This window comes from Accipiter gentilis, chromosome 27, assembly GCF_929443795.1.
Source record: "Accipiter gentilis chromosome 27, bAccGen1.1, whole genome shotgun sequence".
Taxonomy (NCBI): Eukaryota; Metazoa; Chordata; class Aves; order Accipitriformes; family Accipitridae; genus Astur; species Astur gentilis.
Genome location: NC_064906.1, coordinates 18,126,910 through 18,154,745, shown reverse-complemented (window position 1 = coordinate 18,154,745; position 27,836 = coordinate 18,126,910). Strand labels below are relative to the sequence as shown.

The 27,836-nt window shown below is 38.2% G+C and overlaps 1 protein-coding gene across 4 annotated transcripts in view; it reads right to left on the bottom strand.

Annotated features, from left to right (window-relative positions):
* GALNT1 (polypeptide N-acetylgalactosaminyltransferase 1) overlaps nucleotides 1-27,836 on the bottom strand; it is an 89,432-nt gene that overhangs the window by 14,169 nt on the left and 47,427 nt on the right. For all 4 annotated transcript variants that reach the window (XM_049830397.1, XM_049830396.1, XM_049830395.1 and 1 more), the window contains 5 exons: nucleotides 25,766-25,940; nucleotides 11,244-11,410; nucleotides 4,806-5,013; nucleotides 1,693-1,863; nucleotides 151-268 (listed from right to left, as the gene is read on the bottom strand). In XM_049830397.1, coding sequence (XP_049686354.1) covers nucleotides 151-268; nucleotides 1,693-1,863; nucleotides 4,806-5,013; nucleotides 11,244-11,410; nucleotides 25,766-25,940 — 839 coding nt within the window. The remainder of the gene's footprint in view (nucleotides 1-150; nucleotides 269-1,692; nucleotides 1,864-4,805; nucleotides 5,014-11,243; nucleotides 11,411-25,765; nucleotides 25,941-27,836) is intronic.

Below are 27,836 nucleotides of genomic sequence, written 5' to 3'. Positions count from 1 at the left end.
ATTCATTCCTCAGAAGAGGAACCTGACGGGAAGCAAGTGCTAACTACAACAAGAGAGGACACTGATGCAGGCAGCAGATCCGTGTTTTACAGAACTCAAGATGCACCGTCCTGAGTAACAAAACGCTGAAAAGAGAAGAGTTTTACTCACCCTGAAAGAAATTTCTAAGTTTTCTCCACCCCAAATATCCATTCCAGCATCATATGTCCCAATTTCCTGGAAGTAATCTCTGTCTATTGAAAAAAGACCTCCTGCCATTGTAGGTGTCCTGGGGGTGGGAGAAGACAAAAAATAAGCGTCAGTAACTATAAAACCAGATACTTAAATATATTTCACGCTTACGCTGACAAAATGGCTTTTTATTTCCCAAGTTCCTAACATGTTCCTTCTCAGCAGGCTTTCACCCAAATTCAGTTACCATTGATGTACTTACTAGCTCAACATTTTCCAGAGCTGGAACCAGTTAGTGACAGTTCTCCTTATTTTCTTACTTCAAATTGGAGTCTGGATAGAGAAACAACCCCTAGAAAGCTGCTGCCATTCCTGAGAAAGACTTCTGCCTCCAGTGCTCGCAACTTATAAAAGAGTTTCTTACAAGCAATTTATACTTCTAGCAGCTGTTCTTGAAGAAGTTACGGGAGGCCATGAAGTGGCCTGCTTGCTTTCACTATTATCGCTTCATACAAGAAAATTGTACAGTCAGGGTTACATCCAGATTTTCTTTACAAATTCCTTATCGGTAGAAAATATAGAAAAACTGTGCTAGTTTCTCCTAACTTTAGCAACATCTCCCAGATTTCCATTTTTTTAGTCAACAAATACACAATAAGCAAATTATATTAGGCTGACAATACAACTTTGTACTTCATGTATACAAATTGTTTACACTTTTAGCCTAAATGTTTTTCTATCACTAATCATTTTCCTGAAACACTTTGGGCTCCTTCTGAAAGACACATAAAATACACGCTTGGTCACAAATTAGCTAAAAACTTATGTAGCTTTTTTCCCTTAAAAAGGAAACTGGGGTGGGGGTGGGAATAAAATTAGCCACATCCTGAGAAGACCTCTGGATTTCTTAAATGAAAAGCAAACAAAACCCAGTAAAGGCCATATCCTCAACTTTATGGTAAGTAAATATTGCCTACTTTCCTGAACAATAAGGCCAGAAAATGTAAGTTTGCAATTGGTAAAACATACACATTACTCAAGTTATCCGTCTTTCTCCTCACCTTTGTTATAACATCTACATGACATGCAAGTATAAATTCACCTCCCATTCATGCTCTTTGAAGACATTAAATTTATATATGTATCCACACACACAAATATATATACACATATATATGCCACAAATCAATGCATCTTTTCAAAGTATTGTTTACTTTGTTAGAATAAAAGATAAAAATAAGCTTCAATAAAAACCCGTGCATCAGTATAAAAACTAGTTAAAAGCTAGTAATTCACCAGTAATTGACATAAAAATATTTCTAAAGTGACGAGCTGATTGCTTCCTTCATTGCTACCAAAAGTTCCCAACAACCAATCCACGTAAAAACTTTTATGCTGTTCCTTCAACCAGACAAAAATGATACTACAACACAATTCATTAAGTACTTACAAGATTAACCTAAAAAGGATATGAGTAAACATCAGGTGAACATTTCAACCAGTTTACTAATTTCTTATTACCTAACAGGAAGGGTTCGATCGCCTTTCCGTCGATCCATCTCTCTCTGAGGAACAGGATACCAACGAAAATTCAACTTCCAGTTGAATCCACCATAGGTCATGTCAGAACCTGCCATATATTCGAAGGTGTCATCGCTAATTACGTCAATGATGGGACACACTACTGTTCTCCTAGAAAAAGGAAAGAACCAAAGCCTATTAATTAAAGTGTCCAAAAAGGTGTGTGTTTTGCTTTTTTTTTAAATTTTAACACAGTTTAAATTTTCATAATGCCATCTCTTTGACAACAGTAGTCAATAAATTATTACCATGAAACACACTCAAATTCTGTCTTGCTTATTAGAGTAAATTCATCTAAAGGAAATTGTGTTTTTCTGATACAACTTGGCAATACTAGCTCTTTTCTAAATATTTTCTAAAATAGTATTTGCATTATTACGAGTACTCATATTCATCCCTCTGCAGATGGAAAAATTGATCGCAGCTTTCTCAGTGCTACCCAGTGATCGTACAGAAAACAAGAGGTTTCTGTTTCTAGTTATGTGGTTGAAGTGACTTGCATGTTTTGAAACTAAAACTTGCTCATTAGCTCTGGGAAGTATTCCTATAAGCCCTCAGGACTAAGAAATGATAGTCATTGTTAACTAAGTGTAACTACTGCATCAAAGTCGACAGAAAGAGGCCTCCTTGTCCACTGTCCTGACATAATTAAGACATATTCACAGAAACTAATTCTAATCATCTTAAAGACACTTAAGTAACCGCCCTCAAGCAGGCTGCCTCTCACTGACAGCTCTGTAAAAAGATTCAAGGGTTGCAACCAAATTTAAAGGACTTTAGTTGAGCCATTTGCACAACCTGTAACAAATTATGTATCGTAGTCTCACAAAAGTGTATTAATGATAACTTAAAGGTTCGTATTATGTCTTAGCACAGTGCTGAACAAAGATTCTTTATTACTCATAGCTTTTTTTATCGTGTAATGCTATATACAAGCCAGTCCGTCTCACCTGTGTACCCAGCAAGATCATGGAGCAGATCCTCCCAGAAACTATGCTAAGGCACATGGAAAATAAGAAGGTGATTGGTGACAGCCAACATGGCTTCACCGAGGGCAAATCATGCCTGACAAATCTGATGGCCTTCTACAACGGGGTTACAGCGTTGGTGGATAAGGGAAGAGCAACTGGTGTCATCTCCCTGGACTTGTGCAAAGCGTTTGACACTGACCCGCATGACATCCTTGTCTCTACATTGGAGAGATGTGGATTTGAAGGATGGACCACTCGGTGGACAAGGAATTGGCTGGATGGTCGCACTCAAAGAGTTGCGGCCAATGGCTCGATGTCCAAGTGGAGACCAGTGCTGAGTTGTCGGTATTGCGGCTGGCACCATTTAACATCTTTGTTGGCAACACGGACAGTGGGATTGAGTGCACGAAACTCGGCAAGTTTGTCGACGACACCAAGCTGCGTGGTGCGGTCGAAACGCTGGAGGGAAGGGATGCCATCCAGAGGAACCTTGGCAGGCTTGAGAGGTGGAACTGTGCAAACTTCGTGAAGTTCAACAGGGCCAAGTGCAAGGTCCTGCACGTGGGTCAGGGCAATCCCAAGCACGAATACAGGCTGGGCGATGAGTGGATCGAGAGCAGCCCTGCGGAGGACGACTTGGGGGTGTTGGTTGACAAGAAGCTCAGCATGATTTGGCAATGTGCATTTGCAGCCCAGAAGGCATATTCTGGGCTGCATCAAAAGCAGCGTGACCAGCAGGTCGAGGGAGGCGATTCTGCCCCTCTACTCCACTCTGGTGAGACCCCAACTTGCAGTACTGTGTTCGACTCTGGGGCCCTCAAAATAAGAAGGACATGGACCTGTTGAGGCAAATCCAGAGGAGGGCCCCCAAAATGGTCAGGGGGCTGGAGCAGGTCTCCTATGAAAACAAGCTGAGACAGTTGGGTTTGTTCAGCCTGGAAAAGAGAAGGCCCCGGGGAGACCTTATAGCAGCCTGCCAGTACCTAAAGGGGGGCTGCAGGAAAGATGGGGAGGGACTTTTTACAAGGGCATGTAGTGATAGGACAAGGGGCAATGGCTTTAATCTGAAAGAGGGTAGAGTTAGATTAGATGCAAGGAAGTTGTTCTTTACTGTGCGGGTGGTGAGGTGCTGGCAGAGGTTGCCCAGAGAAGTTGTGGCTGCCCCATCCCTGGCAGTGTTCAAGGCCAGGTTGGATGGGGCTTGGAGCAACTTGGTCTAGTGGAAGGTGTCCCTGCCCATGGCAGGGGGGTTGGAACGAGATGATCTTTAAGGTCCCTTCCAACCCAAACCAGTCTGATTCTATGATTTTGTAATGTTAAATTTTAAAAGTGATTTTTATCTATAACCATAAGAACAAACCAGATATCTGTAAATTAATATCTAGTCTATTTAATATGCCATTTACTAACAGACTAGTGTGCAACTACAGAGTTACTGCTCAGACGTATGAATGTTTTATAGAGCAGACCATTCTTTCACTCCCCCCCCCATACAACTTCCATCACACTATCACGGATATGTTGCGAGTATTGACTTATGATAGAAATACAAAGCTATGTTACTGCAGTGTAGATCAGTATGATTCCAGTAACTATTCTAACTTTAGAAAATACACCCCAGAAATCCAAGTCACAGCACAATTTTCCACAATACAAATACATTACGAAATAAAGAAACCACAATGAGAACCTTAAAACAGTAAACCTGACAGCTCTTGCTCACAGTGTTGGCATTACGTGAGATCAGGGCTCCATCTCTTCCTCAAGAATATCTTCCCAAATTCATGAAGGAATGGGCCAGGCTGCAGACGGAAGATCTCAAATTCCACTGCTTTCTCAAATCAACTCATGCTCAGGTCCTCTGCTATTTAACACATTATCCCATACACCCCAATATAAGCTTTACTTTAAACCAAGTTTTCTTTTTTAGAAGTTGTACTGAATTAGCCTTTTATCCTTACACCAATAGGAATTTATCTAGCCCTTCAGAAAGTAGATATTTGCTTGTAGGCTCTATTGTAACACTTGGAGCATTTCTTAATAACCCAAAAAACCAACATGGACCAACAGATGGATAGTTACCTGTCAGCTTTGATCCTTGCCAGCAGAGGTTCAAGCCAGCCTACTGTACATTCACAATGAGCATCTAAGAAGGTGATGACCTGGCCTTTCGAAGCAGCAGCCCCCTTTAATCTGGCTCTAATCAATCCAGAACGCTGTTCCATTCGAATCACATGAACAGGTACTTTTAATTTTTTCACATAATTCTCCAGTGGTCTTTTCAAGAAGTCTGCAAAGAATGATGAAAACCATGGAAACTGTCAGTTACATAGTTCAGCTTTTTTTTTTTTTTTTTTTTTTTGATGAAGAGACTTGAATTAAGAGACATTTCCTCATTTCTTTTCTATCCTTTTCCTACTTTCTCAGTTTCCTCTGCTGCTTATTCTACACTTCACAATATGCTCTTTCAAATCTCCATGTGTTCCACTTGCTAGAGCAGGAAGTTCTTCCTCCTCTTCATTTCTTCACTATGGAAAACAGAAAAATGAAGAGAGTGTAGAATGCTTACACAGAAACAAGTCAGGATAGGCAAGTTTTTATTACGGAGTAGATGTGACTCTTACTTTCAAAAACATATGCATAAGTGCTCTTGGACATAGCACTTCACTACCAAGAAAATACAGAAAATGATCAAACTAGCTGAACATAATGAATTACCTCCTACAGGAACGTAACTTACAGATAACTTCTTTGCAAGCAGTTTAAATCACGATCAAACTCACTTTTCAATTGTGCTTTCTCTAGATTTTTCTGGCTAATATTTTTTTCTATTACATTGTCACTGTAACACCTAAAACCAAAAATAAAGACAAAATCATAAAGGAATATCTGTAACACCAACAAACCTCTGCTTAGCTGAGGAACAAATTATTCAAAACAGAACAGGCATAACTGACTACCATATGCCTAGAGACTAAAAATTACTTGCATTACAAAGAGCTGCCAAATTAACAAATTTCCCATTGCCAGGCACAGTTTTTGTCCATCACGAAAAATTAGACTATGATGGATGACGCCAAAGGCAGAACAAAGAATTGAGGGAGAATGCAATTGACAGTCACAGAAACAGACCTCTGCAATAACTTGCAGATTTCAAATCTGTAAAAAAGGCAAAATAGTCTTATAACACAGCTACGGAATATATTAGATTATACACTCAAAGCACATGGGAGTTGTACTACAACAGCGCAAAGCCTGCAGTAGGATTTAGCGTAAGATAGTAAGTACCTTATACAAGAGTAAGTGTGACTCTGGAAGGGGGAAAAAAAGCACGGCATGAACTCTTAGTGGCTGTTTTGTAAATCTCAAGAGGCAGAGTTGACCTGAGGGTGATTACCATTCCTTACCACTGCTCTGGATGAATAAGTTCTAATTGACTCCTCATTTTTTTTCCTGTGCATTGTTGGACTGTCACTAAAACCCACAGAAATAAGTTCTGACACATCTTGAAAGCTGAACTGTGCTAAAAGAGCCTAAGAGGTTGATAGATCTTAAATAATTGTCTCCAGAGAAACTCAAAGCAAGTTAACTCTTACTTTGCATATTAACAGAGACTCGCATGAATACGTCTTTATTAGAACAAACCAAGTGTACATGTCTGAACATTTTGCAGGCCTTTTGCGGTTGAGCACAGAGATCATTTGGCTGACTGAGTCTGTAGCAAATATAATCTCACCTCTTCACAGTGTAGCTGTCCAAAGCCACTAATTTAAAATAACTAGTATCATGGTAATGTTTATTTTTTAATGTATATGGCTTCTACAGTATACACAAAGAGAATAAAACAGTGAAGCATTTCTTTCTATGCTAACCATCTCATGAGCAAGTCACACAAATCAGCATGTTCCTCTGCACGTTTCGGGTGTAGTACTGATAAGCTTTGAAAGTAGTTCTAACCACTTAAAGCTGAATGAATGTGGGCTGCGACATTGCTCCTTGAATGCACAGTTACATTAACAAAATGGTAAAATACTGCCAGGAGAAAAAGAGAAAGATTTCAACAGTGTAAGTGCAGCCAGTCAAGAACAAGCATAAACCAGAAGGTTGTATTACAGAAAGTCACGGTCAACATATTGCATATAAAAATCTTAAGTCCTACCTACATTTTCTCTGTAAAGTATTTCAAATTTCAGTTTATCTTTTCAAGTTCTTTTAAAATTTTTTTCTCTAAGAAACAATCATAGATGCGTGCAGTGTTTTTACTACGAAGGGAACACGGTTAAGAACAGTCCTTCTCCCATGTTTAACCATGTCCATAAAAATACTCGTGTGAACTACCACCTTGTTCAAAAGGGAGTATTCCCAGAAACAAAACATTGTGCCAGACATTCAGTAACTGTGCCCTTAAAATATTCCTAGAATTTCAGCAAAATAAGCAAAAAGGTAAAGCTTGATGTCTCAGCCCTACAAAAGGCATGGAAATAACTCGGGCATCAAGATTTCTGGTGTTCCTCTGCTACCGGCAGTTAGTGCTAAATGCTCAAATCCAAGCAGCTATTTTCCCCCCAGAGCACTGTCTCTTAGAGCAATACGCATCCCTCCCTTAGTTCAAGTAGCAAGAGTCTAGGGTTTTGGACTAGTCATGCACCCAGAAACTGGTAACAGTTTCTTGGCAAGAAAGAAGTCTCTCAAGGCAAGAACTGCTTTTTGCTTTTAAAAAGAGTATTTGAACAGTCTTTTAATGCATGGAATACATTTTGGCCTACAAGAAAAGCCAGGATCAAGCTGTAGAGATGATTTTCTATACAAACCTATTGGTCATATTTATACTAATTCCTATATTAAACACTCAAATGAAAAGTTTTATGCATCACAGAGTCAGCTATTTACAAGTGACCCAGGATGACAGCTGAGTAAATTTTTAGCATTGCCTCATACACTTCAAACAGAGTGAGATTTTATAATATTAAAAAACCCCCAAACGAACCAACCCAAAACCCAAACAAAACCCCCCCCCCAAATACTTCTACTTGGAAACAATAATAATTCAGGTATTTTCAGAGGTATAACTTTAGTTTCATTTAAGTCTTTCTGCTGGATATTCCTTTCAAACTTTTTCTGTATCAAAAGGGTGCATAATTTTATCTAGCACTATGGACAGTTTAAAGAGCCTCTTCTGTGGCAGTAGCAGAACTAAGAAAGCCAAAAGAGCAAATACATTGAGTTCAAGTCAAGTAAGTTGAAAAATACCTTGCCAATTCTATTACTGAGTCACATTTATATGAATATAAATGAAAAATTAAATTTAAAACTTTTTATTAAACTATAATGAACCAGAGATTTATCACATACAAGCATGCAAACAGTTTTAAGAAATGTGAATCTTTCCTAAGACATTACTGGCTAGAATTTAGTTTTGGTTACATTGCTTTGATCTGTATCTGTATAACTACTCCTGTTAGTGTATTCTATCCTGATGTAATCTGCCTACCACACTTGGCCATTCAGTGCTGACCTAGTTTTAAGTACTGACTAATCCTGATTTCTCCTGGTAACTTTTTGGTTTTTTAAGTTACCAAAGATCAATACTTAAAAACTAAACATGCAATTCTGATCAGTAACTCGAGAACAATGTTACAGATATGTCTTGTTTCTCCAAAGCTCTCCTTTTCAGTGTAAATAAGTGCGTGATATTATGCAAATTCATTCTTCTAAGAGCATGACAGTAGCAGGTACAAAGTGTGCTTCAGGCAGACTGAATGCTTACTTTATTCCAATTTAATTGACTCTGATGCTAGAATTCAAAATACACTACTCAGGCTGAACATTTTCTTTTTCTGGAAAAGTCTGCTGTTTTAGTTCAACACAAACAGAATGCTTAAGTAGCATATGCTAAACCCTTCAAATTTGCAGGGATCATACCCTTCCATTTTGTTTAATGTAAAAGCATGCTTGCTGGAACCGTAACAAGTTTTTGGAAAACAAAACAAAAACACAACTTTCAGTAATTGTTGAAAATAACTACAAACAGAAGATGCCTGAGTGATCTGAAATGAAGATCACAGATTTCAAAACTAAATATTGGAACGGGTTCAATAACAACACCCAAAAAAGTCTGAAATGCTGTATCTTTCAGCCTGGAATTAAGTTCCCTTTTTTTTATTACCCAACTCAAACCCAGGAACAGAAAAGTTATCTAGAGAAAGCCACGTGCTTTTTTAACTGGACTATAATTCTACTTCATAATGAGGACATGGCTATTGCTATGTTAAAATTGATTTTTTTCTAAAACAGAAATTGAAGAGGCAAAACATAAGAAATATTATGTCTACATTATTTTAATATTAGCTTGCTCTTTGTTTCTAGATCATATTGAAAGGTGACCTGTCACAATTAATCACTAGCACTGATTTGAATTAGTGCCAAGGACTGTTTTGACAAATGAAATGGAGCACACCTGTGATAAACCTTGTTTTCCTAGCAAGAGTCTGTGCACAAAAGCTAACCAGCCAAAACAAACATACTACCTCTGTTCCATTAAGGAAGCATATACCTGGACAATAACTTAGTATAGGTACTCAAAATCCAAATATCAACATCCGTGATAAAAAAAGGATTGTTCCCTGGGAACAACTCCAAGAGAGGTGAGGGGTTTCACGTGCACTGGAACCAAAGAAATGTGGAATTTTTCAGAAAGGTTGAAAAACTGCAAGAAATTTAGGGGTGTACTTATAGATTCCCCACATGTCAAAACAGTGAAAATCTGACCTTTTGCCTTTCTAAAAGCAAAAACTAATCCCATCTCTCTCATCTAATCTGGAATACATTTATGTGGTAGCCTTGCCCTTTGCATGGGCATTCCTCCTCTGCTGCCAGAGCATATTTGTATTCAAGACCTCCGTCCCTTCTTCCAAACTGCACCAAAATGGGCTGAAGTTAACCTCGGGTAAGAAAGCAAAAGCAAGTGAGGGTGCCCGAGAGAGGAATGGAACACAGACTGATACAAGTGCAAACACAACCCGAGTGCATGAGCTATGCTTCCTTAGAAAAACAGGTTGGTCAGAGCTCAGTTAGCTGATACGATCTTTCTTTAGCCTACTCAGCTACTCCACAACCAGCTGTACTCTAGATCTGCATAGTTTGGAATAAGTCAGTTAATACGCTAAGGCATCATACACACATGCGATCTGAAGGAAAAAAACCTCATTATACTTTCTACCATGTTAGACATGAAGTGCAAAAATCCACTCCTGAAGTTCTTCAGCTACAAAAACTCCTGTTAAACATTGTAATCCACGCACCATAATGCTACTTAGACCATATGATCTGAAATCTAGTGTCCCTCTTCATACATAGATCTTGTTTGGACAGATCTTGTTGTCTGCACAACAGTCAGCCGTCTTACTCTGCAGTTGGAATTACCATCAACAGGAGAATATGGAATTTGCATCACTTGAATCAGAAGCATCAGGCAGAGATGTCAGCATGGTTGGTGTAAAACCCTTCCACAACCAAAGCACGGGAATTCCTGCTGATACAGATTAACAGCCTACAACTGGTGGCTGCCAAGACTTTTTTTTAGTGGCCTATTTCTAGTGGCTATTAGTCCTAGTGGAAAACTTTCAATATTGAAACACTGGGGGGGGGGGGGGAGGGGGGGAAGAGTGACTTGGTGTAAAAAAAATATAGAAGTATTTTAGATTAAAAAAACCCGTAATAACCTGTCACCTCCATTTACAAACACAAGAAAAATACCCCCAAACATCCCTCAAGTTATACTTTATAACCCATATCACTGAGGAAGATCAAGCAAAGAACAAGCCAAATATCAGCTATTAACCAAAATGAAGTATCAAGTATGGTCTAGAATATTATTTTTATTTCTACTATATTGTAATTTACAAAATATATGAAAAGAGTAAAATCTAAATAAAGTTATTTTATTTTAAGAAAAAAAAATCAGTCTCAGGTTTTGTCTATTAATTTCATTACACATGGAAGGTTTCATTCTGTAGCATGGAGTTTTCATCTGGAGCACTAGTTATTAATAAGTGGAATCTCTTACAACATAGAAACTGAATTTCCACTTCCTATGAACTGAATAATCAAAATTAATCCCTCTGAACACCAAGCTTGATGGCGATAGTGATAGTGAATTTGGATGTGTGTGGGGAACACAGTTGCCTTTGCTATTATTCACAAAGGTGATTCAAGTATTAAATGCCTTCAAACTTTAGGAATGTGTTAAAATCCTAAACACAGAACATGAAAGCTGTAACTGGATAAACCCACTAGCAAACACAAACTCTACACTGTCAACAGAAAAGTAAACAGACAGATAAACTTACATTAGTTTTCAGCGGAGAATGACCCACCTGTATTTCGAAACGGGCATTGCATACTCTGCCTTCCCCTGCCCCAGCTACTGTGTCTCGCTGAGGAGAGCTAAGACTGACTTTCTACAGTCTCAGTTTTTGCAGCAAAAAGAGCAGCAAGCTAAGGCATTGGCGTTCTCATTACCTCTTTCACTGGCATCATCGACGAGGACGATTTCTTCCAGCATGTGTCGTGGTGACCGGTTTATCACACTATGAACAGTTCGTAGAAGAGTGCTCCAAGCCTCATTGTGAAAAACAATGACGACGCTTGTCGTGGGAAGGTTGTCTACATACACCTTTGTTTTACACCTATAAACAAAAATAAGGCACGTATTTGTAAAGGTCAAGGCTTCAGTTAGAACTGCAATTTTGAGGTTTATTTCTGAGCATCAATACTAACATTCATGATATGTCAGCTGCATGCAAAGAATGACAAAGGACCAAATGGTGCACAGATTTATGATTTTTAACTAGAAACCATCCTGACTTTATGTATACCTCTGTGTATTCCATCCTACCACTAAGAAAGGAGAACCTCAATTCAATAACCAATTCTAGAAATGAAAGCGACATCCATACGGCTAACACACAGAGATGGCAACAGATTATTTTATTTCCACTACCACTGTTTTGTGAAGAGTGGCATGTCCAGATACACTAATCCAAGCCCCTAATTTAGGCTTGCACTCCCTCAGAGGGCAAGGGGGAAACCCTAATACTGTAATGGGGGCAGAGAGGGAATAGAAAGACACATACAAGATAAGAAATGGTCAACTTAAACTAGGAAGCAAATGCAAGAAAAAGTATATAATTAACAAAACCAGATGATAACTAAAAGAGGTAAGGAATTCTGGCATGCTACCTATAATACCGGTGAGTTAAGTATTTTTCATAATTTAATGTCTTTATATTACACAAAGAGGGGTTGTTTTTTTTTCCTCCTTATTGTATACATGTTTGGTTCATCAAGTTAAAAGAGAATTATATTCACATTACAAAAGTTTCCACGGAAGACCATAGGTTTAACTCTCCTAACAGCGCATAGAGGACATTTATACAAAATACGACATACACACCAAGTAACCCCACATGTAGCAAATATTTTACACTTCGCAACACTATTTTCAAACAAGTGATATTTCCAGTATCTCCTAGAAAAATCAATACGCTGTACATAAAGTACTCAAACAATTCTGAAAATACAATTCTGCTCTAAAAAATAACCATGCAAATTTAAGTGTTCTCTGCCCAGATCTGTTCCTCCTGCACATTCAAAATGACACACAAAAACTTACATAAGATTTGACACTACTAAATCCTGTAAGAATCAAAAGGTAAAGATATATGCAGACCTCAAGAACAAGGAAAACGTTGAAGCAGAAAAAGAAATATATTCAATGGAGCTTCATTCCAACAAAAAAGCTTTTATTATATTCCTAATTATTGAGTCGATTCACTGTAATGTAACCTGATCTAAATGCTATTAAAATACGTTAACAAGTATTCGTGACTATCAATCATCAGACAGCAGTGCTGTCTGAGGGCTTGAGACATACATAGTGCATATCCTTTACCCTAAACGTATAAAAACAACACTGAAAGAACAGCCTGGAATACAAGACTGTGGTGTCAGCATCTAATCCCACGTAACCAGTGATACCAGGTACGTCAGCCAAAACTGGGTTCCCAACATGAATGTTTTACCTGCTGGATAATTTGGTTAGCCAGAGCTCTTCTAAAAGTGAGAGCAGCTCTCATTGCACGTAGGCATTTCAGCTCTGAGGTGGCGACAAAAGCCCAGTGTGTGCAGAAATCCCAGAAAAGATCAGTAAGTCCAGGTACAATTCAAGAAACATCTGGCAGAGCTTCTGTGGAATCGTGTTTCTTTTGAGAATTGCAGCAGTAGGATCAGATGCTATCTGTCTTCAATATTATACTTACTTACTTACGCAATTATGGCCAAATTTAATTGTTCACCACACTGAAGTGAACATCATAGGGAAAGCAGCCATATATCCCGACGTTTTCCCGTTTAATTCACATGGAAAAAAATACTTGCAAAGCATGCCAACTGATTAAGTTATTTCTGTGATAACACTTGAAAAATTGCTTTTCATAAAAATGCTGTGAATTTCAGATGAAAAATTCAATCATCAGCCAAATAATTCCCCCCCCCCCGTGTTTGTCACTTGTTCAGCCTATTTTGCTACTTTAAAACCAAATTCTTGATGTTTTATTCCTGCTGCTGCACTACTCCCTAGACCAGAAAATAATTGTCTGATTGTAGACCTTCAGCTACAGTAGTAATACAAATCCACCGACTGTTCCTCTACTTTTTGGCAGAATATTTGTAAAAAAGTTGAGAGAAGCCCGTTAGCAGTTTCCTGTGAAAAGCAGTAACATGTCATTCACCAGGAATATCTTGCTGGGGTGGCCACGGGATCTACTATTGTATTATGAAATCTCTCATCTCCAGCCTTGCCTTTCTTTATGGTTTTACAGAAGATTTTATTTTACTGAGCTCAAATTAATGAATTGTTACAATAAAAGCCAGCCAAGTGATCAGGGACCACCATGTTTATAAATCATTACGCTGTCTGAAGTATGATGTATCAAAACATTTAAGATCTGCCTTTGAAGAGGAACTCTTTAGCGCTAAGAGGAAGGCTTACAGGAATTTTTCGGGACAACCTTACCCCCTGCAAAGCATTCCCACTGTCCTGTCCTGCGGAAGGTGAACATCCTCCTTTCCATAACGAGACTTACCTATTCTCACCCCCAGAGATCAAGCCTTTCTGGGATAACAATTGAAGAGCAACCCTACCCTGGCTTGTTTACCAATACGTAAAAGGCTGCCGTGTGAAACACAAGGGTGTTTCATAACAGAACTGGTTTGGAATTTCTGCATGCTGTTCTTCATAAAGTGTTTGGTGTGACGTTATTCTGGGAAGATTCGTTGATGCAGGCAGGATAAAGGAAAGAATCAACAGTACGACATCTGCTTTTTAATACTGCTTTCACCTGCCTTTCTATAGATACCTTTTAGCTGTATTTGTACAAGTTTTTGTGAATATGTACAAATAACCCCCCCATTTTTACTTTTGAAAACACTGACATACACTCTTCCCCCCCAGGAACATATTCCCGCAGAACATAAGACAAATAAAATAGAACAGTTGACGCCTGTGATTAGAGCGTCAGCCTTCTATGTAAACCTCATGTTTTATCCTTATTAACAAACATTTATATTAATAGCTCTTTTTGTCTTTCATTTGAAAACAAATTACGCCAGAAAGGGATTACTATAGAATTTAAAATAAAGCATTAGTTTCAACCAGCAGTTATGCAACATCAGTAGCAGAATATAACCATGAGGGCTATGACACATAGGGTATGAATTAAGGACAATTTGAATTTTAATTAACTACTAATACATTATGTTCCTTTTGTTGGATCATGCCTCAAACAGTTTTAAAATTGAGTGCATAATATTAGGAAGGCATACCATCTCCAGTAATTTAATGAAGTCTCCAAACGGCAGCTGAGAATGGCTACTTCACATGGAATGCATCATCCTTTCCTTAATCTATGGCATTCACCATGCAAACTCTCGGCTAACGTGACTCCACAGATTATTTAGATTGTGGAAACTCCCCCAAAATGTCAGACATTTTAAATGCAAGCAGAGACTTACTGCCCTATTACCTAAAGACACAGAAAAAGAATAGGCCAGATTGTTAAAATACGATCAAGACAAAAAGCCTAATTAGTCTACATTTCTTGATGTACACATTCCAATGCTCAAAACAGTAATGTTCTTTATTTCATAGCAAGTCCCTGGCTCATGCACTGAATGCTGCATTAGCTTTGTACTCTTCCCTAATATTTGATTTCTTGCTTTCATGTAATTAGGAAATAAAATGGAAAATTAATCACAAAATAAAATTAAAATTATCCGTGATCTTTAATGCACCATCAAAATCAGACTGGATAAAAAAAAATAAGTTTACAAGTTATACTTTTAAAAGTTGCTTCACAAAGGAGCCACAGGACTATAAAGACATGACTCTGCTCCGACCTTTGTAAGATGCTCATACACATTCTTCACAGAATTTCACCGTTCTGCAATTTTGCATCATATATTCAGAATACTTTGGCCCAGTTCCTTATAACTACATGGTTACTCCTAGGTCCATATCTCCTCAAGAGCACAAGGCAGTGTAACAGGTCCAAATCCTTTGTAACTTGAATTTAAGTTTAATGGACTAAATGCAAAGGAAGGACGACAGATCCTAACATATGTGTATAGCATCACTAGATATGAACAGTGACAGCAAAACAAATACAAGTTGTTGTGCCCAACACCCTGTAGCCTCATTTCAAAGTTTTAAATCCATTACAAAAGTTTTTAAAACGGAAGGCCAAAAGCAACTATGAGTTGTGTTACGCTTCTCCGTTATCGTGACTTTTTGTGAAGGTGTTAATTGAATCTTATATAGATGCTCTGCACATTTTAGATAGGGAGATGTTCAGAAAAAAAAATGTCAAAGATAATTTTATTCAGTGGATTATGTATAGCCACTTGAAAACTACCCGATTCTACTTCAAATGCACATAAAGAGCCTACGAATAAAGTGCTTTCCTACTTTCTCTTTCGGCCCAGGGTACAACTAATCCACAGGAGACATTACAAAAATAACCAGAGGAGACATCAAGTAAGGCAATGCCGTCCAAATAAAATTAAGCCATTAAGTCTCAGAGTTTAATTGCTGCTTGAGCACAGTCTTGCACGGAAAGAAGACAACTCTTCATTTTGCGCTTCCTACACCACCGCAACCGTACGCTCTCCAGCTCTCCTCCGCATCTGCCAGACCTGGAAGCCTCTTCTCTCACGCCAGTGAACGTATGAGAAAAAAAAATATACTTCACCACTTCAGGGACAGAAGAAATCTACCCGGCAATCTTACAAGATCCTTCATGAGAATTCCTCAGAAGGTGAAGTTCTTCTGATACCCATCTGCTCTGTGCCCGACTCCGAGATCAGCAAAGCTTACCCACTCCAGCCATCGGCACCCAAATTCCTGGCGTCTCTGCATCTCGGGACGCCACCCGTCGCGATGCTAATGCCACCTCGTTCAGTTTACCCTTGGGACTTTCACAAACACTTTAAATATTACCTTACAAAAATGCAGCTGTGCAGCCATCTCATTACAGATTAGCACTTGGCATTTTAGCAATACTATGAAATTGTATTCGTGGATCAATTTACTTAGAAATTATTCCTAAAACCCAAGACTGACTGCTACATGTGAAATATTGTCATGTCTTGAAAGACAAATTTTTACAATGTTAACAAGTGATCTGTTTGCATACCCTTCAAAGTCATGCTAAATCACTTCTGAAAGTAATGTAATAAAATGGGATTTAATATCCTGATAGCTCTTAAATACTTTTCTTTTATAGGCTGAAGAATCACAGCCCCCGAAAAAGCTACAAACAGGGTAGAGATCTTGTAAGAAATCAATTATACACTACCATAACATTTATGTAGTGAGGAAAACCTCATTCACCGAGGCAAAACATGGGGGAAAAAAAGTTCAGGTCATCTTCTAGAAAGATGATGTCATAATTAGATTCTGCATTAGAAATAAATGCTAAATTTCTAAATACTACAGGGCAGATCTCTACCCCGTCTGATGCTGCCAACAGGTTATTCTCCACAGAGGAGCAACGAGAGGGCAAGTAACATAGGAACTTTTTTTTTAAAAAAAATATGGAATTTTCAAAAGGAGCCCACTCATGCTTCCCTAATCACAACAATCAATAGACTCAGACACCACCTGAACCATGATTTGCTACACCTGACACCAATTTTACTCCCAGATTCCACCAGCCTTTCATAGGAACAAGGCATGACCAATAATTTCCAGTGGCTCAAAAACATTTAACAGCAAAACCCCACATGTGCCATCTTTGTTTCCTAGCCAGTGCACACAGACCAGCGCACTCTGATAAAGGACAGAGATGGAACACAAGCAGAAGTGTCTCCTGTGCACTAAGCAGCTCCGTTGGGAAATCCCAGTGGAGCTCAGACCCGAGCTCAGATGTGCAGTATGATAATGTGGTGCCAATGCATTTTTGAAAGCTGTACTAGCAACAGATTGGGGCAGGGAGGGAAACTTATTTCGTCATCTTACAAATTCAGTACAATCTTTTCTCTTGCATACTACAAACAACAGTTACAAATAAAAGCTGCAGTTATAAATAAGCTGCATCCCAGAACTTAAATTGGACAAAGGAATAATCCAAGTCTTGCTGAAAATCAGGTCAGAGCTGAAGTTTTGAGGAAATGGTACACAGCACAGGCCCTGTAATAAACCTGTGTAATATTACTGATGCAGTACAAACAGCATACTCTTTGGTGTTAAAATATATTGGAGTCTCTGGGAAGTAAGCATCAGTATCCTTAGACTTGAAAATATACATTTATTTTCTATTGAGATTACCAAATTTAACGCCAGATCGATAGAGAGGAAAATCAGAAAATCTGAACTGCTCTCATGAAATCTCAGGCTTTAATTACTGATATCTGATGACTATTGCTGCAGTGCCATAAAATGTCAGTACTCCATTGTTTACCTGTCCATTTGCCATGAGTTATAGCCTGCGATACAGTTAACGTAACAAAGCTGAGGCACAGCCATACCCAACGCAAAAACTTCGCTCTACTTAAATCACGGATGAAAACACTTTCAAAATAAGACTCTTGAGAGTCACCCTGAAGCTGCAGAGACTGACCTACATTTCCAACAGAGAATAACGGCCTGCAGCAGGGGTGGCAGAGAAAGTGTCAAAACACTCCGGCAAGAACCACCAACACTCAAGTCAAGTGGTGTGTTTCTGGTAAACACGGACTTAGTCTTTCCTGGATATGAGCAACAGCCTCATGATATCATTATGAATAAGGGTGTTAATAAATCTGCTTCTGACATATATTTTAAGAATACCCCAAGCCCTCAAATTGAAGACAATCGAGCTGGATAAAGATCTAGTTTTCACACAGAAACAACACAGCCAAAAGGGCTAAAAGCAAGACTTCTGAGAAAGATGGAATCACTGACTGTCGTAACATGCCAAACCACTTTTCACTACACAGGCTTTGCATACAACCACAGTTTTAACTTGTGGCCGCGCAGAGAGAAAGCATTGCAGATAAGGTCGCAACAAACCTTCACGCTACCCCTGAAGCTGCTGCTTCCAATGAAATCTGAACAATTCAGTTTAGAAAGAGGTCTTCATTTCTATAATTCACATCACAACTCCAATTAATCCTTCTGAAGAGGTGACCTGAATGCAGGCAAATCCCTTATGCTTATTTAAACGTTTCCGTCCAGCCTGCTTAATGTCTGCCTTCAATAGTATTATGTAATTTACCTGACATCAAGAGTATGAAATTTTCCTTTCTTCTGATCTCAAAGATTTGGATATAAGAAAGGTCGCATTATCTCATGAGTCAAGTAGAAATCTTCTTTAGACCCTGGAAACAAAATCCAAAATGGTCCTTAAAACCATTGTGGTTACAGAATTCAAGCAGAATTTCACAAAAATAATTAGGTGCAATTGACAATTTTCCTTATCCTGAAAGTGATCCCAGGAAAGCATCTCTCGACAGAAGCAAAACCAATTCTGTCCTCAAAGACTGAAATTGAACCTTAAGTTCTCTAGCCAAATTATTTTCCATACTTGACCTATCCATTTGAATAACATTCAGGATATGGCTGCTCATCCAAAATGCAAGACACTCATAACTAAGAATGAGATTGCCAAGTGTTTGTGTGTCTATAAATGACACACACATGTATATATCTTTGCATACATACATCTTTCGCGCTCTCTCTCTAAAACCCCCACAGTTTGCAGGAAGGAAGCTTATTTTTTAAATGACTTTTTCCCCTCTAAACTTTCTCTAGGAAAAAGATTTATAGGTAATTTCTTCCGCCTAACTCATTAAGTCAACATGAACAAGAACATTTCCAAATGTTGATTCTACACTGGGCCAGTAACAAGCTACATGCACCACAAAAGCCAGATGAAAAAACTTTCCTTGCTTGAAAGAATTGTAAAGTCTTTAATACCTCACAGGCTTTCAGACTTCCAGCATGACACTGCTGAAAGTTAGATTGCTGGTCATCAGATCAGCAGATTTCCTTTACAGATGCCAGGATAATTAACAGCCTGCATTTCTAGCTTGTAGCAAAATGTTGAATAAACTTCTGTAGTCTTCCCCCACCTGTGTTGACAATTTTGCTCTTTTTTATCATCTTTTACATCACTATGACCTGAGCTAAATGAATACCAAAAGTTCACAAAGCATATCACAATTTATGGAGCTATTTAAGTCCCCATGACCTCATGGGGATTTCAATACACACTTTCTGCAAGAAAGTTCCCCCCCCCCCCCCCCCGCCCCATTTCACCTAATCTGGTGCAACTGTGGGCTGCTGCCAAAAGCAGTAATTCCACTTTTCACCATTACAGTTTTGTCCCATCCCCTTCTTTGCGCCAGATCCGGTAATCATACAGCTGCTGGGTATGTTGTTTCAGTTTGCTGATTCAACAAAATATACTTTTTTCCCCTTTTTGTTGTGCAATCCTCCACCCAGTCAGTGAACGCCAAGGCCACACAATCGTCAGATCAGTATCAACAGAAAGAGCGAGAAGATTTCTTTTGGTTGCAGTCCACATTTACACCAGATTATATGTAGTATAAAACTACCCCCTTAGCTCTTCTCCTGAATTAAAATACTTAAAAAGAAAAAAAGAGAGCACACCTTCACAACCCTCCCATGGAAGTAAATATTTCAAGTGCTGCCATTAAAAAAACCACACAAAATGGAACTCAAATGTGTGACAAGAGCATGCTCTTGCATGTGTGCCTTTACTAGTTTCACCGTGAATAGGTTTACTCAAACTATTTTCCTCACACAGAGATTGTGTAGATTTTAGGAATGTGTCACATGATGATTCAACTGTAGTATCTTAAAGTATACAGCAAATCAATTTGTTTTGAGAAGTTAAAAATCCAAATTCCAGTGTATTCTCACATGTTTATTTCAGGCTTAAAACCAACAATACGTTTTTAAAGCACACATATGAGAACCAGACTGCAGTCCCATAACTGAAAAGCATTATATTGTATCATATAATTAACAGTGCCTAAATCTAAAGCCTAAATCTAAACATGGTTCTTTCTAAGCAAAGAAATGACAGAATTAGTCACCTGAAGGACTTATTCAGAAAGGAGCCCAGCACAATTGCTATAAACTCCACAACATTCACGTAAGTTAGATGTAGAAGACTGGCTTTTAACCCCAGAAAAAAAATTGTCTACTTCCTATTGTGAAAGTAAGCTTAGCAGCAGGAACTGAGCAGGGTAGCTTGATTCAGCAAAAAAGCTTTAAATAATAAGTTAAACTGACCACATTACTGCACTAGTTGAATATTAAGGTCTTAGTTAGAGATCTGCATCTTATTTTTCTCTTAAGCGGCTAAAGACATAGTTTATATTAATTTAGACCCAGTTCACTCAAATATGTAGGGTCATCTGGCTAAAAACTCTGATTATGCCCTAACACTATCTATACCACTCAAACCCCAACATACTTATTTCCCGAATACAGACAGTTTGCAAAAAGGACAGTTAAAAGATCCCAAATGTTATGCAGAACTGAGGTATAATAAGACGTCCGATACCCTTAATTCTGGCAAAATTATACCAACTAAGGAGCAAAATGACAAGACGGATCTTTTCTGCCAAGTTCTACAGAACCTGCAGCCTTGGAGAAAGGATTGCTGAAGTATCCCAAAGCTATCCACACTCCTCCTTGCTGCAGGTCTCCTTGGGGAAGCCTATCACCTTTCCAAGAAATCTCAACCTGCAAAATATGACAACCTGCAAAATATGACACCCTTCTAGCGCTGCATCATAAATTCCAGCGGGGACCTGAGCTTACGTGAACAACATTATTCTGTCCCAGCTATGCCTCCACTGTTTCCAGCCTTGATCACTCGTGCCTGGAAAAGAAGAGCATTTTAAGATGCTCTTTTCTAGTGTAAAAAAGTCAGAATTGGGTTTAGACTTTCACACCAGGGACCCAAATGCCTCCTTAAATGTTTTATATTCCACAAATTATTAAGTAATGACTACAGGCTGGAAAGCTCAGCCTTAGAACACGGTACTCATTCTTCAGTTTACAAAGCAGCTTCCAAAGTCACCTCAAACAGCATTGAGAGCAAAACCAAGTCATACGATACATACAAATTTCGTGCATTTAACCACACCACTTTCAGCCTGAACACTGGTCTAAGACACATAGGGACAGCTGAACACCTATTTTAGTCACTGACACCTATTTCACTCCCTGCCTCCCTCAACTTCAGCAAAATGAAGGCAAGACTCTAGTGTTCCTAATCACCCATCTTTTTACTCTTTGCTGTCATGTCAAGCCCACAGCTGCATATTTTCCTGGCAACTGTGAATCACCTCCCACTTTGATGACTGATTCACAGACCAGAATAAGACGTGCTTACAAGAATCATTCTATTAACAACTTAAAACCAATCTGCCGTCCCCAGCTGCTTGTTCCCCCGCAAAAACAACCCTCTAGAGGTTGCGGCACTGTCAGTTACATGAGTTAGTTACACTAATGTGCCCCAGTCCAGATTCGGGGAAGTATCCAGGCTAAGAAAATTACTTTTGGTTTAGTTTTTTCTGTTAAGCAAATCATTGAGTTGGGATAACGAGAAGAGCAAGTAGAATAATGTTCCCGATTACAGACACAAAATGACTAGCAACTCAGGCATATGTCAGTGATTTTAAAGGCAGCTCTGTGCCTCAGTGACTTTGTAATTTTATTTTGTAAATAATAAAAATAACTATGAACCTGTTAATACGACTGGGCCAGAGCTCAGCAGAACACAAATTTCAACTTCTGTAGGTGTCTCTTACCGAGGAGCTCCCTGAGCTGGAGAAGTGCCTAGAAGTTATTAAAAGAGCTCATTTTTTTTTTCTTTCTTCTAGTATGGAAACAAAATTTCTTGGCCAAAACATGAAGATGATGCCACACGAGGAGCGGGTCATCTTATAGAGATGAACATACCAGCACAAGGAGGCAGACGTGCGAGACGGAACACGTAACCCATGAAGGTACTCGCTGCCTCGAGGACCGAGCAGGTACACAAATATGCTTGCCTTTGTACAGGTGACGAGGTTTTGGCAGAACCAAAAATTAATAGGAAGGATAACGTAGACTACTTTGAAAACTGCTCTCCAGCTGACAGGTTATGCCATCCCCATTCAATACATGCGGCAAATTGGTCCCGGCACGCTTAATTCCACCAGCTTTGGAATGATTAACTGTTAGGCACAACTTTTACAGACTTCTGTATTTCAGAAGAACTGACGTATAGGACTTGAAATAATCTTCCACACACACCACATTAAAGGAAGCAACCCACAAAACCTGCGAAGAAAATAATTACATGGTTGAACAGCTAAGTGTGCCTTTGAACATATCCCACTTTTTCAAAACCTTGATTGAAAGTGCTACTGGCAGCTTACCACGTAAATGTGGTAAGGAATGATTAGAAATTACCCGTTCACCTTCTCCCAAAACTATTTCCATATTATCAGGGATATATGGATAGAACAAGTGATAGCAGAAGCAACTCCACTAATGCAGCAGAAGGTTCTGACCATGTGAGTGTTTTGACTAATCAGATAAACACTTTCATAAGACATACAGACAACACTGAAGCATATTTATAGTTTTCCCGATGCTGAAAATGGCTACAGTGTTCTTGGGAAGTAACATTAATCCACACACACAGACTAAGATACCGTTGCCTTGTAAACACAGTATTATTCTCAAATTTGCTGCGGAAATGTTAACATGAGTCCCAACTTTTCATCAGTGTGACCTCATAGAGTGCATACTGAAAAGATGACAAAAGAAGGAGCTTTTGGGGAGCTTTTTTTTTTTTCCTCTCTCAAAATCTACTAAAATTACACACAGCAAATAAATTTTAAAATTGTTGGCAGCAATTTACAATAACAGAAAATCCAACTCTTCCCTGAGACCTTACCTAAAATTTTATTCTAAGACTCCATTTTCACACACATAGTATTGTGATAGTATTTGTGTCCACACAAACGGAAAGGAGAAGCAAATGCAACATCACTAAATTTATAATGCATATCTTACTGTGAAACACAATAACTGCAGATCATGGCCAAGTGCATAAGACAAAAAATTCCTATAGCTCAATTTGATTTTACAATTGTTATTTGTCTGCAAAAGCTTGAGTGATGCTTAGGTAACAAATTTTTAATAGTTTATAACAATTTCTCTTTCCATTTTTGGTGAATTCAAAAGTCTAGACTTCACAAAGCTTATGGTTAAGTCAACTTTTTAGATCCACAAATTTATTTTCTTATCTTTGTCCTTGCACTATAAAAATGGTAGAATATATACATGCAAGTTTTCCAATATGAATGCTGATAAACAGATTATGTCATTTAGCTTCCTCCATCCTTCCAGGGTCAGAATGAAAAATTACTCCTGTGTCCCGTCCCAATAACCAACTGTTGTAACTATCATTTCCCCAAACTTTTGTTAATTCCTTCAATTCAGCTCTTCCAGAAAAAACATACAGAAAATCACCCCCAATTAGCATCTCAGCTTTGACAAAAGTCTCTGAAGCAACTAATGATTTTCCTCGCAGCTAAACCAAGTTGAGAATGCTAACTACAAGTTCTTAACCAGTGGTAGTCACCGCTTGTTGTGGTTTAACCCCAGCCAGTAACTAAGCACCACTCAGCCGCTCACTCCCCCTCAGTGGGATGGGGGAGAGAATGGGAAGGAGAAAGGTAAAACTCGTGGGTTGAGATAAGAACAGTTTAGTAGAGCAGAAAGGAAGAATCTACTAATGATAATAATGGCAATAATAATAAAAGGACTGGAATATACAAGTGATGGACAATGCAATTGCTCACCACCCACCGACTGATGCCCAGTTAGTTCCTGAGCAGCGATCCCTTCCAGGCCAACTGCCCCCAGTTTATATACTGGGCATGACGTCCCATGGTCTGGAATACCCCTTTGGCCAGTTGGGGTCAGCTGTCCTGGCTGTGTCCCCTCCCAACTCCTTGTCCCCCTCCAGCCTTCTCGCTGGCTGGGCATCAGAAGCTGAAAAATCCTTGACTTAGTCTAAGCACTACTTAGCAATAACTGAAAACCTCAGTGTGTTATCAACATTCTTCACATACTGAATCCAAAACGCAGCACTATACCAGCTACTAGGAAGACATTTTACGCTGTCCCAGCTGAAACCAGGACACCACAGCGAGGCAATTTCTTATCCTGTAGAGAGTGATAAAAGGGGCAGGCACTACATATGAACCTGCATGAATGCCAAGAGATCCCATTGCCAAGTTACAACCACGATCAGAGCAACAGTGTGAGAGAAAAGGATATACCCCCCCCAAACACGACAGTTTTGAAAGAAAACCCTGCAAGTTCATGATTTGCATTCTTGCACTGTACTGAGAAACAGGCAAGTAGTGACCATAAAATCTGACTAATAATAATATATCTGACAATCAATTGAAAAGTAACATTAATTCAAACTTATGAAATCATATTTTGAAAACTATATGGCTCAATTATTAAGAACACCAGCTCTACCAGGAACTCACTCGCTCCATAGAATCACATTCATTACAACAGATCAAGGTACCTACAAACCAGCTCTTTATCACTCATTAAAAATGAAAAGCAGTCAGAGCTTCATCTCATTCTTCTAATACTGTCTTCTGAGGTAGGAAATGAAAACAAATTAATCCAGCAGCTAGGCCTCGTGTACGCAGAAGCAACAGCGGAGCTTCTGAAGAAATGGGGTTTCTATAATCAGTATCTGATTCTCGCAAGAGAATGCAGAGAATTGATTGGGAAAATCTTGTTTCATGAGCTTTGTCTAACTTGAGAGTCCCTTTCATAAACAAGAGGGGTTGGGGGGGACTCATCAGCTACCCTGCCAGAGTAACCCCAGGAGAGTAAAGCAATCTTAGTTTTACTTAAAACAAGGCTACAATTTTCTTTTTAATTACTTATGACTCAAACAGCTCTTGAAGGATCAATATTTCAGAGGCAAGATCAAAACCAAACCAGATGGATATTAGAAAACATTATAATGCAATCTAAATGAGGCTTTGCACATGTCATTAGGTACGAAATTTTTAAAGTATTTCTATATCATATAATGCAGAATTTTAGTCTGCCTCATTACAAGTAGTGCATGAATTTTTCAAATATGTAATTTTTTCCTGAAACACCAAGTCTTAAGTTAACTTTGTTTTCCTTCAACCAAATTAATTGCTATTCCCCAAACAAGCTTCCTATTTGTAATCAGATTCAAAGCTAAATAACACTGAAGAAAACTGGTTTCTGCTGTTTATTTTACAAATAAGTACCATATATACAGGAAATCCTCCTACTTTTCACTTCAACAGTAATATCTCACAGAACTGAACTCTTGTTTTGGATCACTCTTTGCACATAATTCATTTAAATACAGTACATTTTTAATACAACATAAAGCACTTACCCTTCTAACCTGACGTCAGGTAAAGATCTGTTGAGTGCAATCATTTCACTTGCCATTAAATTAAACTGATTTATTTTAAACATTTCTTTCATTTTTTCTTGCTCCTCTTTCGGAATGACCACAGGCTTCCCCATCTCTCCAGGTCCTTCATGTGGTTTTTGTACGGGTTCTGGAACTAAGAATAAATAAAATGTTGGTAACTACTTTTATCCTTGCTTTTGTTTGTTTATACTTTGTTATACACTGTAGGAGTGTTCCTGTTTAAAATAGAGTTCTGAACCCACCAGGTTTTGGAAGCGAAAACAAATCTTCATATTTGGAAGTTTAACAGAAGTAGTTAAGTGCTACTCTTAGACACCACAAATCATCTGAAAAAACAGTAAGGGTTTATATCTATCCAGCATCATGTTCTAATTGACTTTACTGTTAAAAGTTCTGGAACAACAGACACGTATATCCCACACTGTTCTTGCACACACAAGCTTTTCGGGAAAAGTTGAATTTTCCTTTACAGGAATTTTAGTAAAGATTAAAGTAAAATCGTAACTTTACAGTTATTTCCACATTTTTATTTTGACAGAATAACATTGGCATTTACAATTTAGAAATAATTCCTCTTGTTTTTCTAACATTATTTTTAGTCAACATAATTACATTTTGGAGTTTAATGTTAGTACTCGAAACAGAAAGTAACACTTGACATGATTAAACCAAAGAAATCTTAAATGTCAAATATCTGATCAAACTAATGAGGGAGGGAGAGAGGAGAAAAGGAATTCAGACTCCTGAATCATTTGGGGTTTTAAACAAAAGAAGTAAAAAACCAAAACATTTTAAAAAAGGTTACGTTTTCTTTACAAATACCTCTTTCCTTTTCTCCTGAACTGAAATGTTTTAAATGCTGATTTGAAATATATTACTATTTACAAATTCAGTACAAATTTTAATTTCAAAAAATACTAATTTAAGATCTATGTGGAGGAACAGGAAGTATTTTACAGTAAAGGCACCAAAGCCCTCAGTAATAAGCCTAGCTTAATTTGCATCAGGACAGCACAGCGTAATTAAAGCTTATGCCAAAAGCAAATAGCCATGTAAAGAATAAACTAAAATTAAAAAAAAATATATATATATATAAAGCCCAAGCCTTCCATCCTTGCTGAAACACTAAGACTTGAAATATATACTTACTAATAACTGAAACATTTTGCTAGTTTGCATTTAGCATTAATCGGTTACAAGTGCAATGTGCTCCTTGAGAAACTTTCATTTTCGAGTACCTGAAGCAATTGCACTAGTTGCATTAATGCAGTAACATTCAGCAGACAAAACCCTCCCTCCCACCACAGTGATGCTTTCTTTTTACCCAACTCCCCTTGACTGCCAGCTGAGCTATATAATTCTAGAAGTTGCCACCGAGCCACTCATACACTGAAAATTGATAGAATAAGTATGCCTGAGCAGATCCTGAGCAAATTGGTTTAGGCACTTGTTCTAAGCATGGGCTAAAATAAGCAAGCAGTTTGCTTTGCATCTTTGCCTCCTAAGAAAGTACGGTTCAAAACGCATCAAAACTTGCTGCTTTGCAATTGCATAATCTTTTAAACTAGAATTTGTGCCTTTTGGGGGGTAATTAACATAAAAACAGGGGGTAATTAACATAAAAACATGGCATACTGTAAAGCAATTATTTGGGCTTAATTTTATATATTCAGCTTGTTATTATTACGTGGGCTAGCATAACAATTTTTATTAAGTGTATAGAAATTAGTATATAGGTTCACTTGGTCAGAAAAATGATTAAATGATTGTTCAACATACCTAAAATGATTATACAAAAGCTATCAGAACATAGTTACATTTACCACGTTTTTCTGCATTCTGAAGAGTGAATGTCTTATCCTACCATATTTGCTATTTAGGAAATAAAAAAAAAATTCCTGTTTCATTTACACTTCCAGTTGTTTCTTAACTTTGACTATACCAGTTAAACTAATTAGCTAAATGAACTGAAATCTCATCTTTCACATTTGCAGATCTTGCTGTTAGATGCTAGTTTAGCACATCAGTG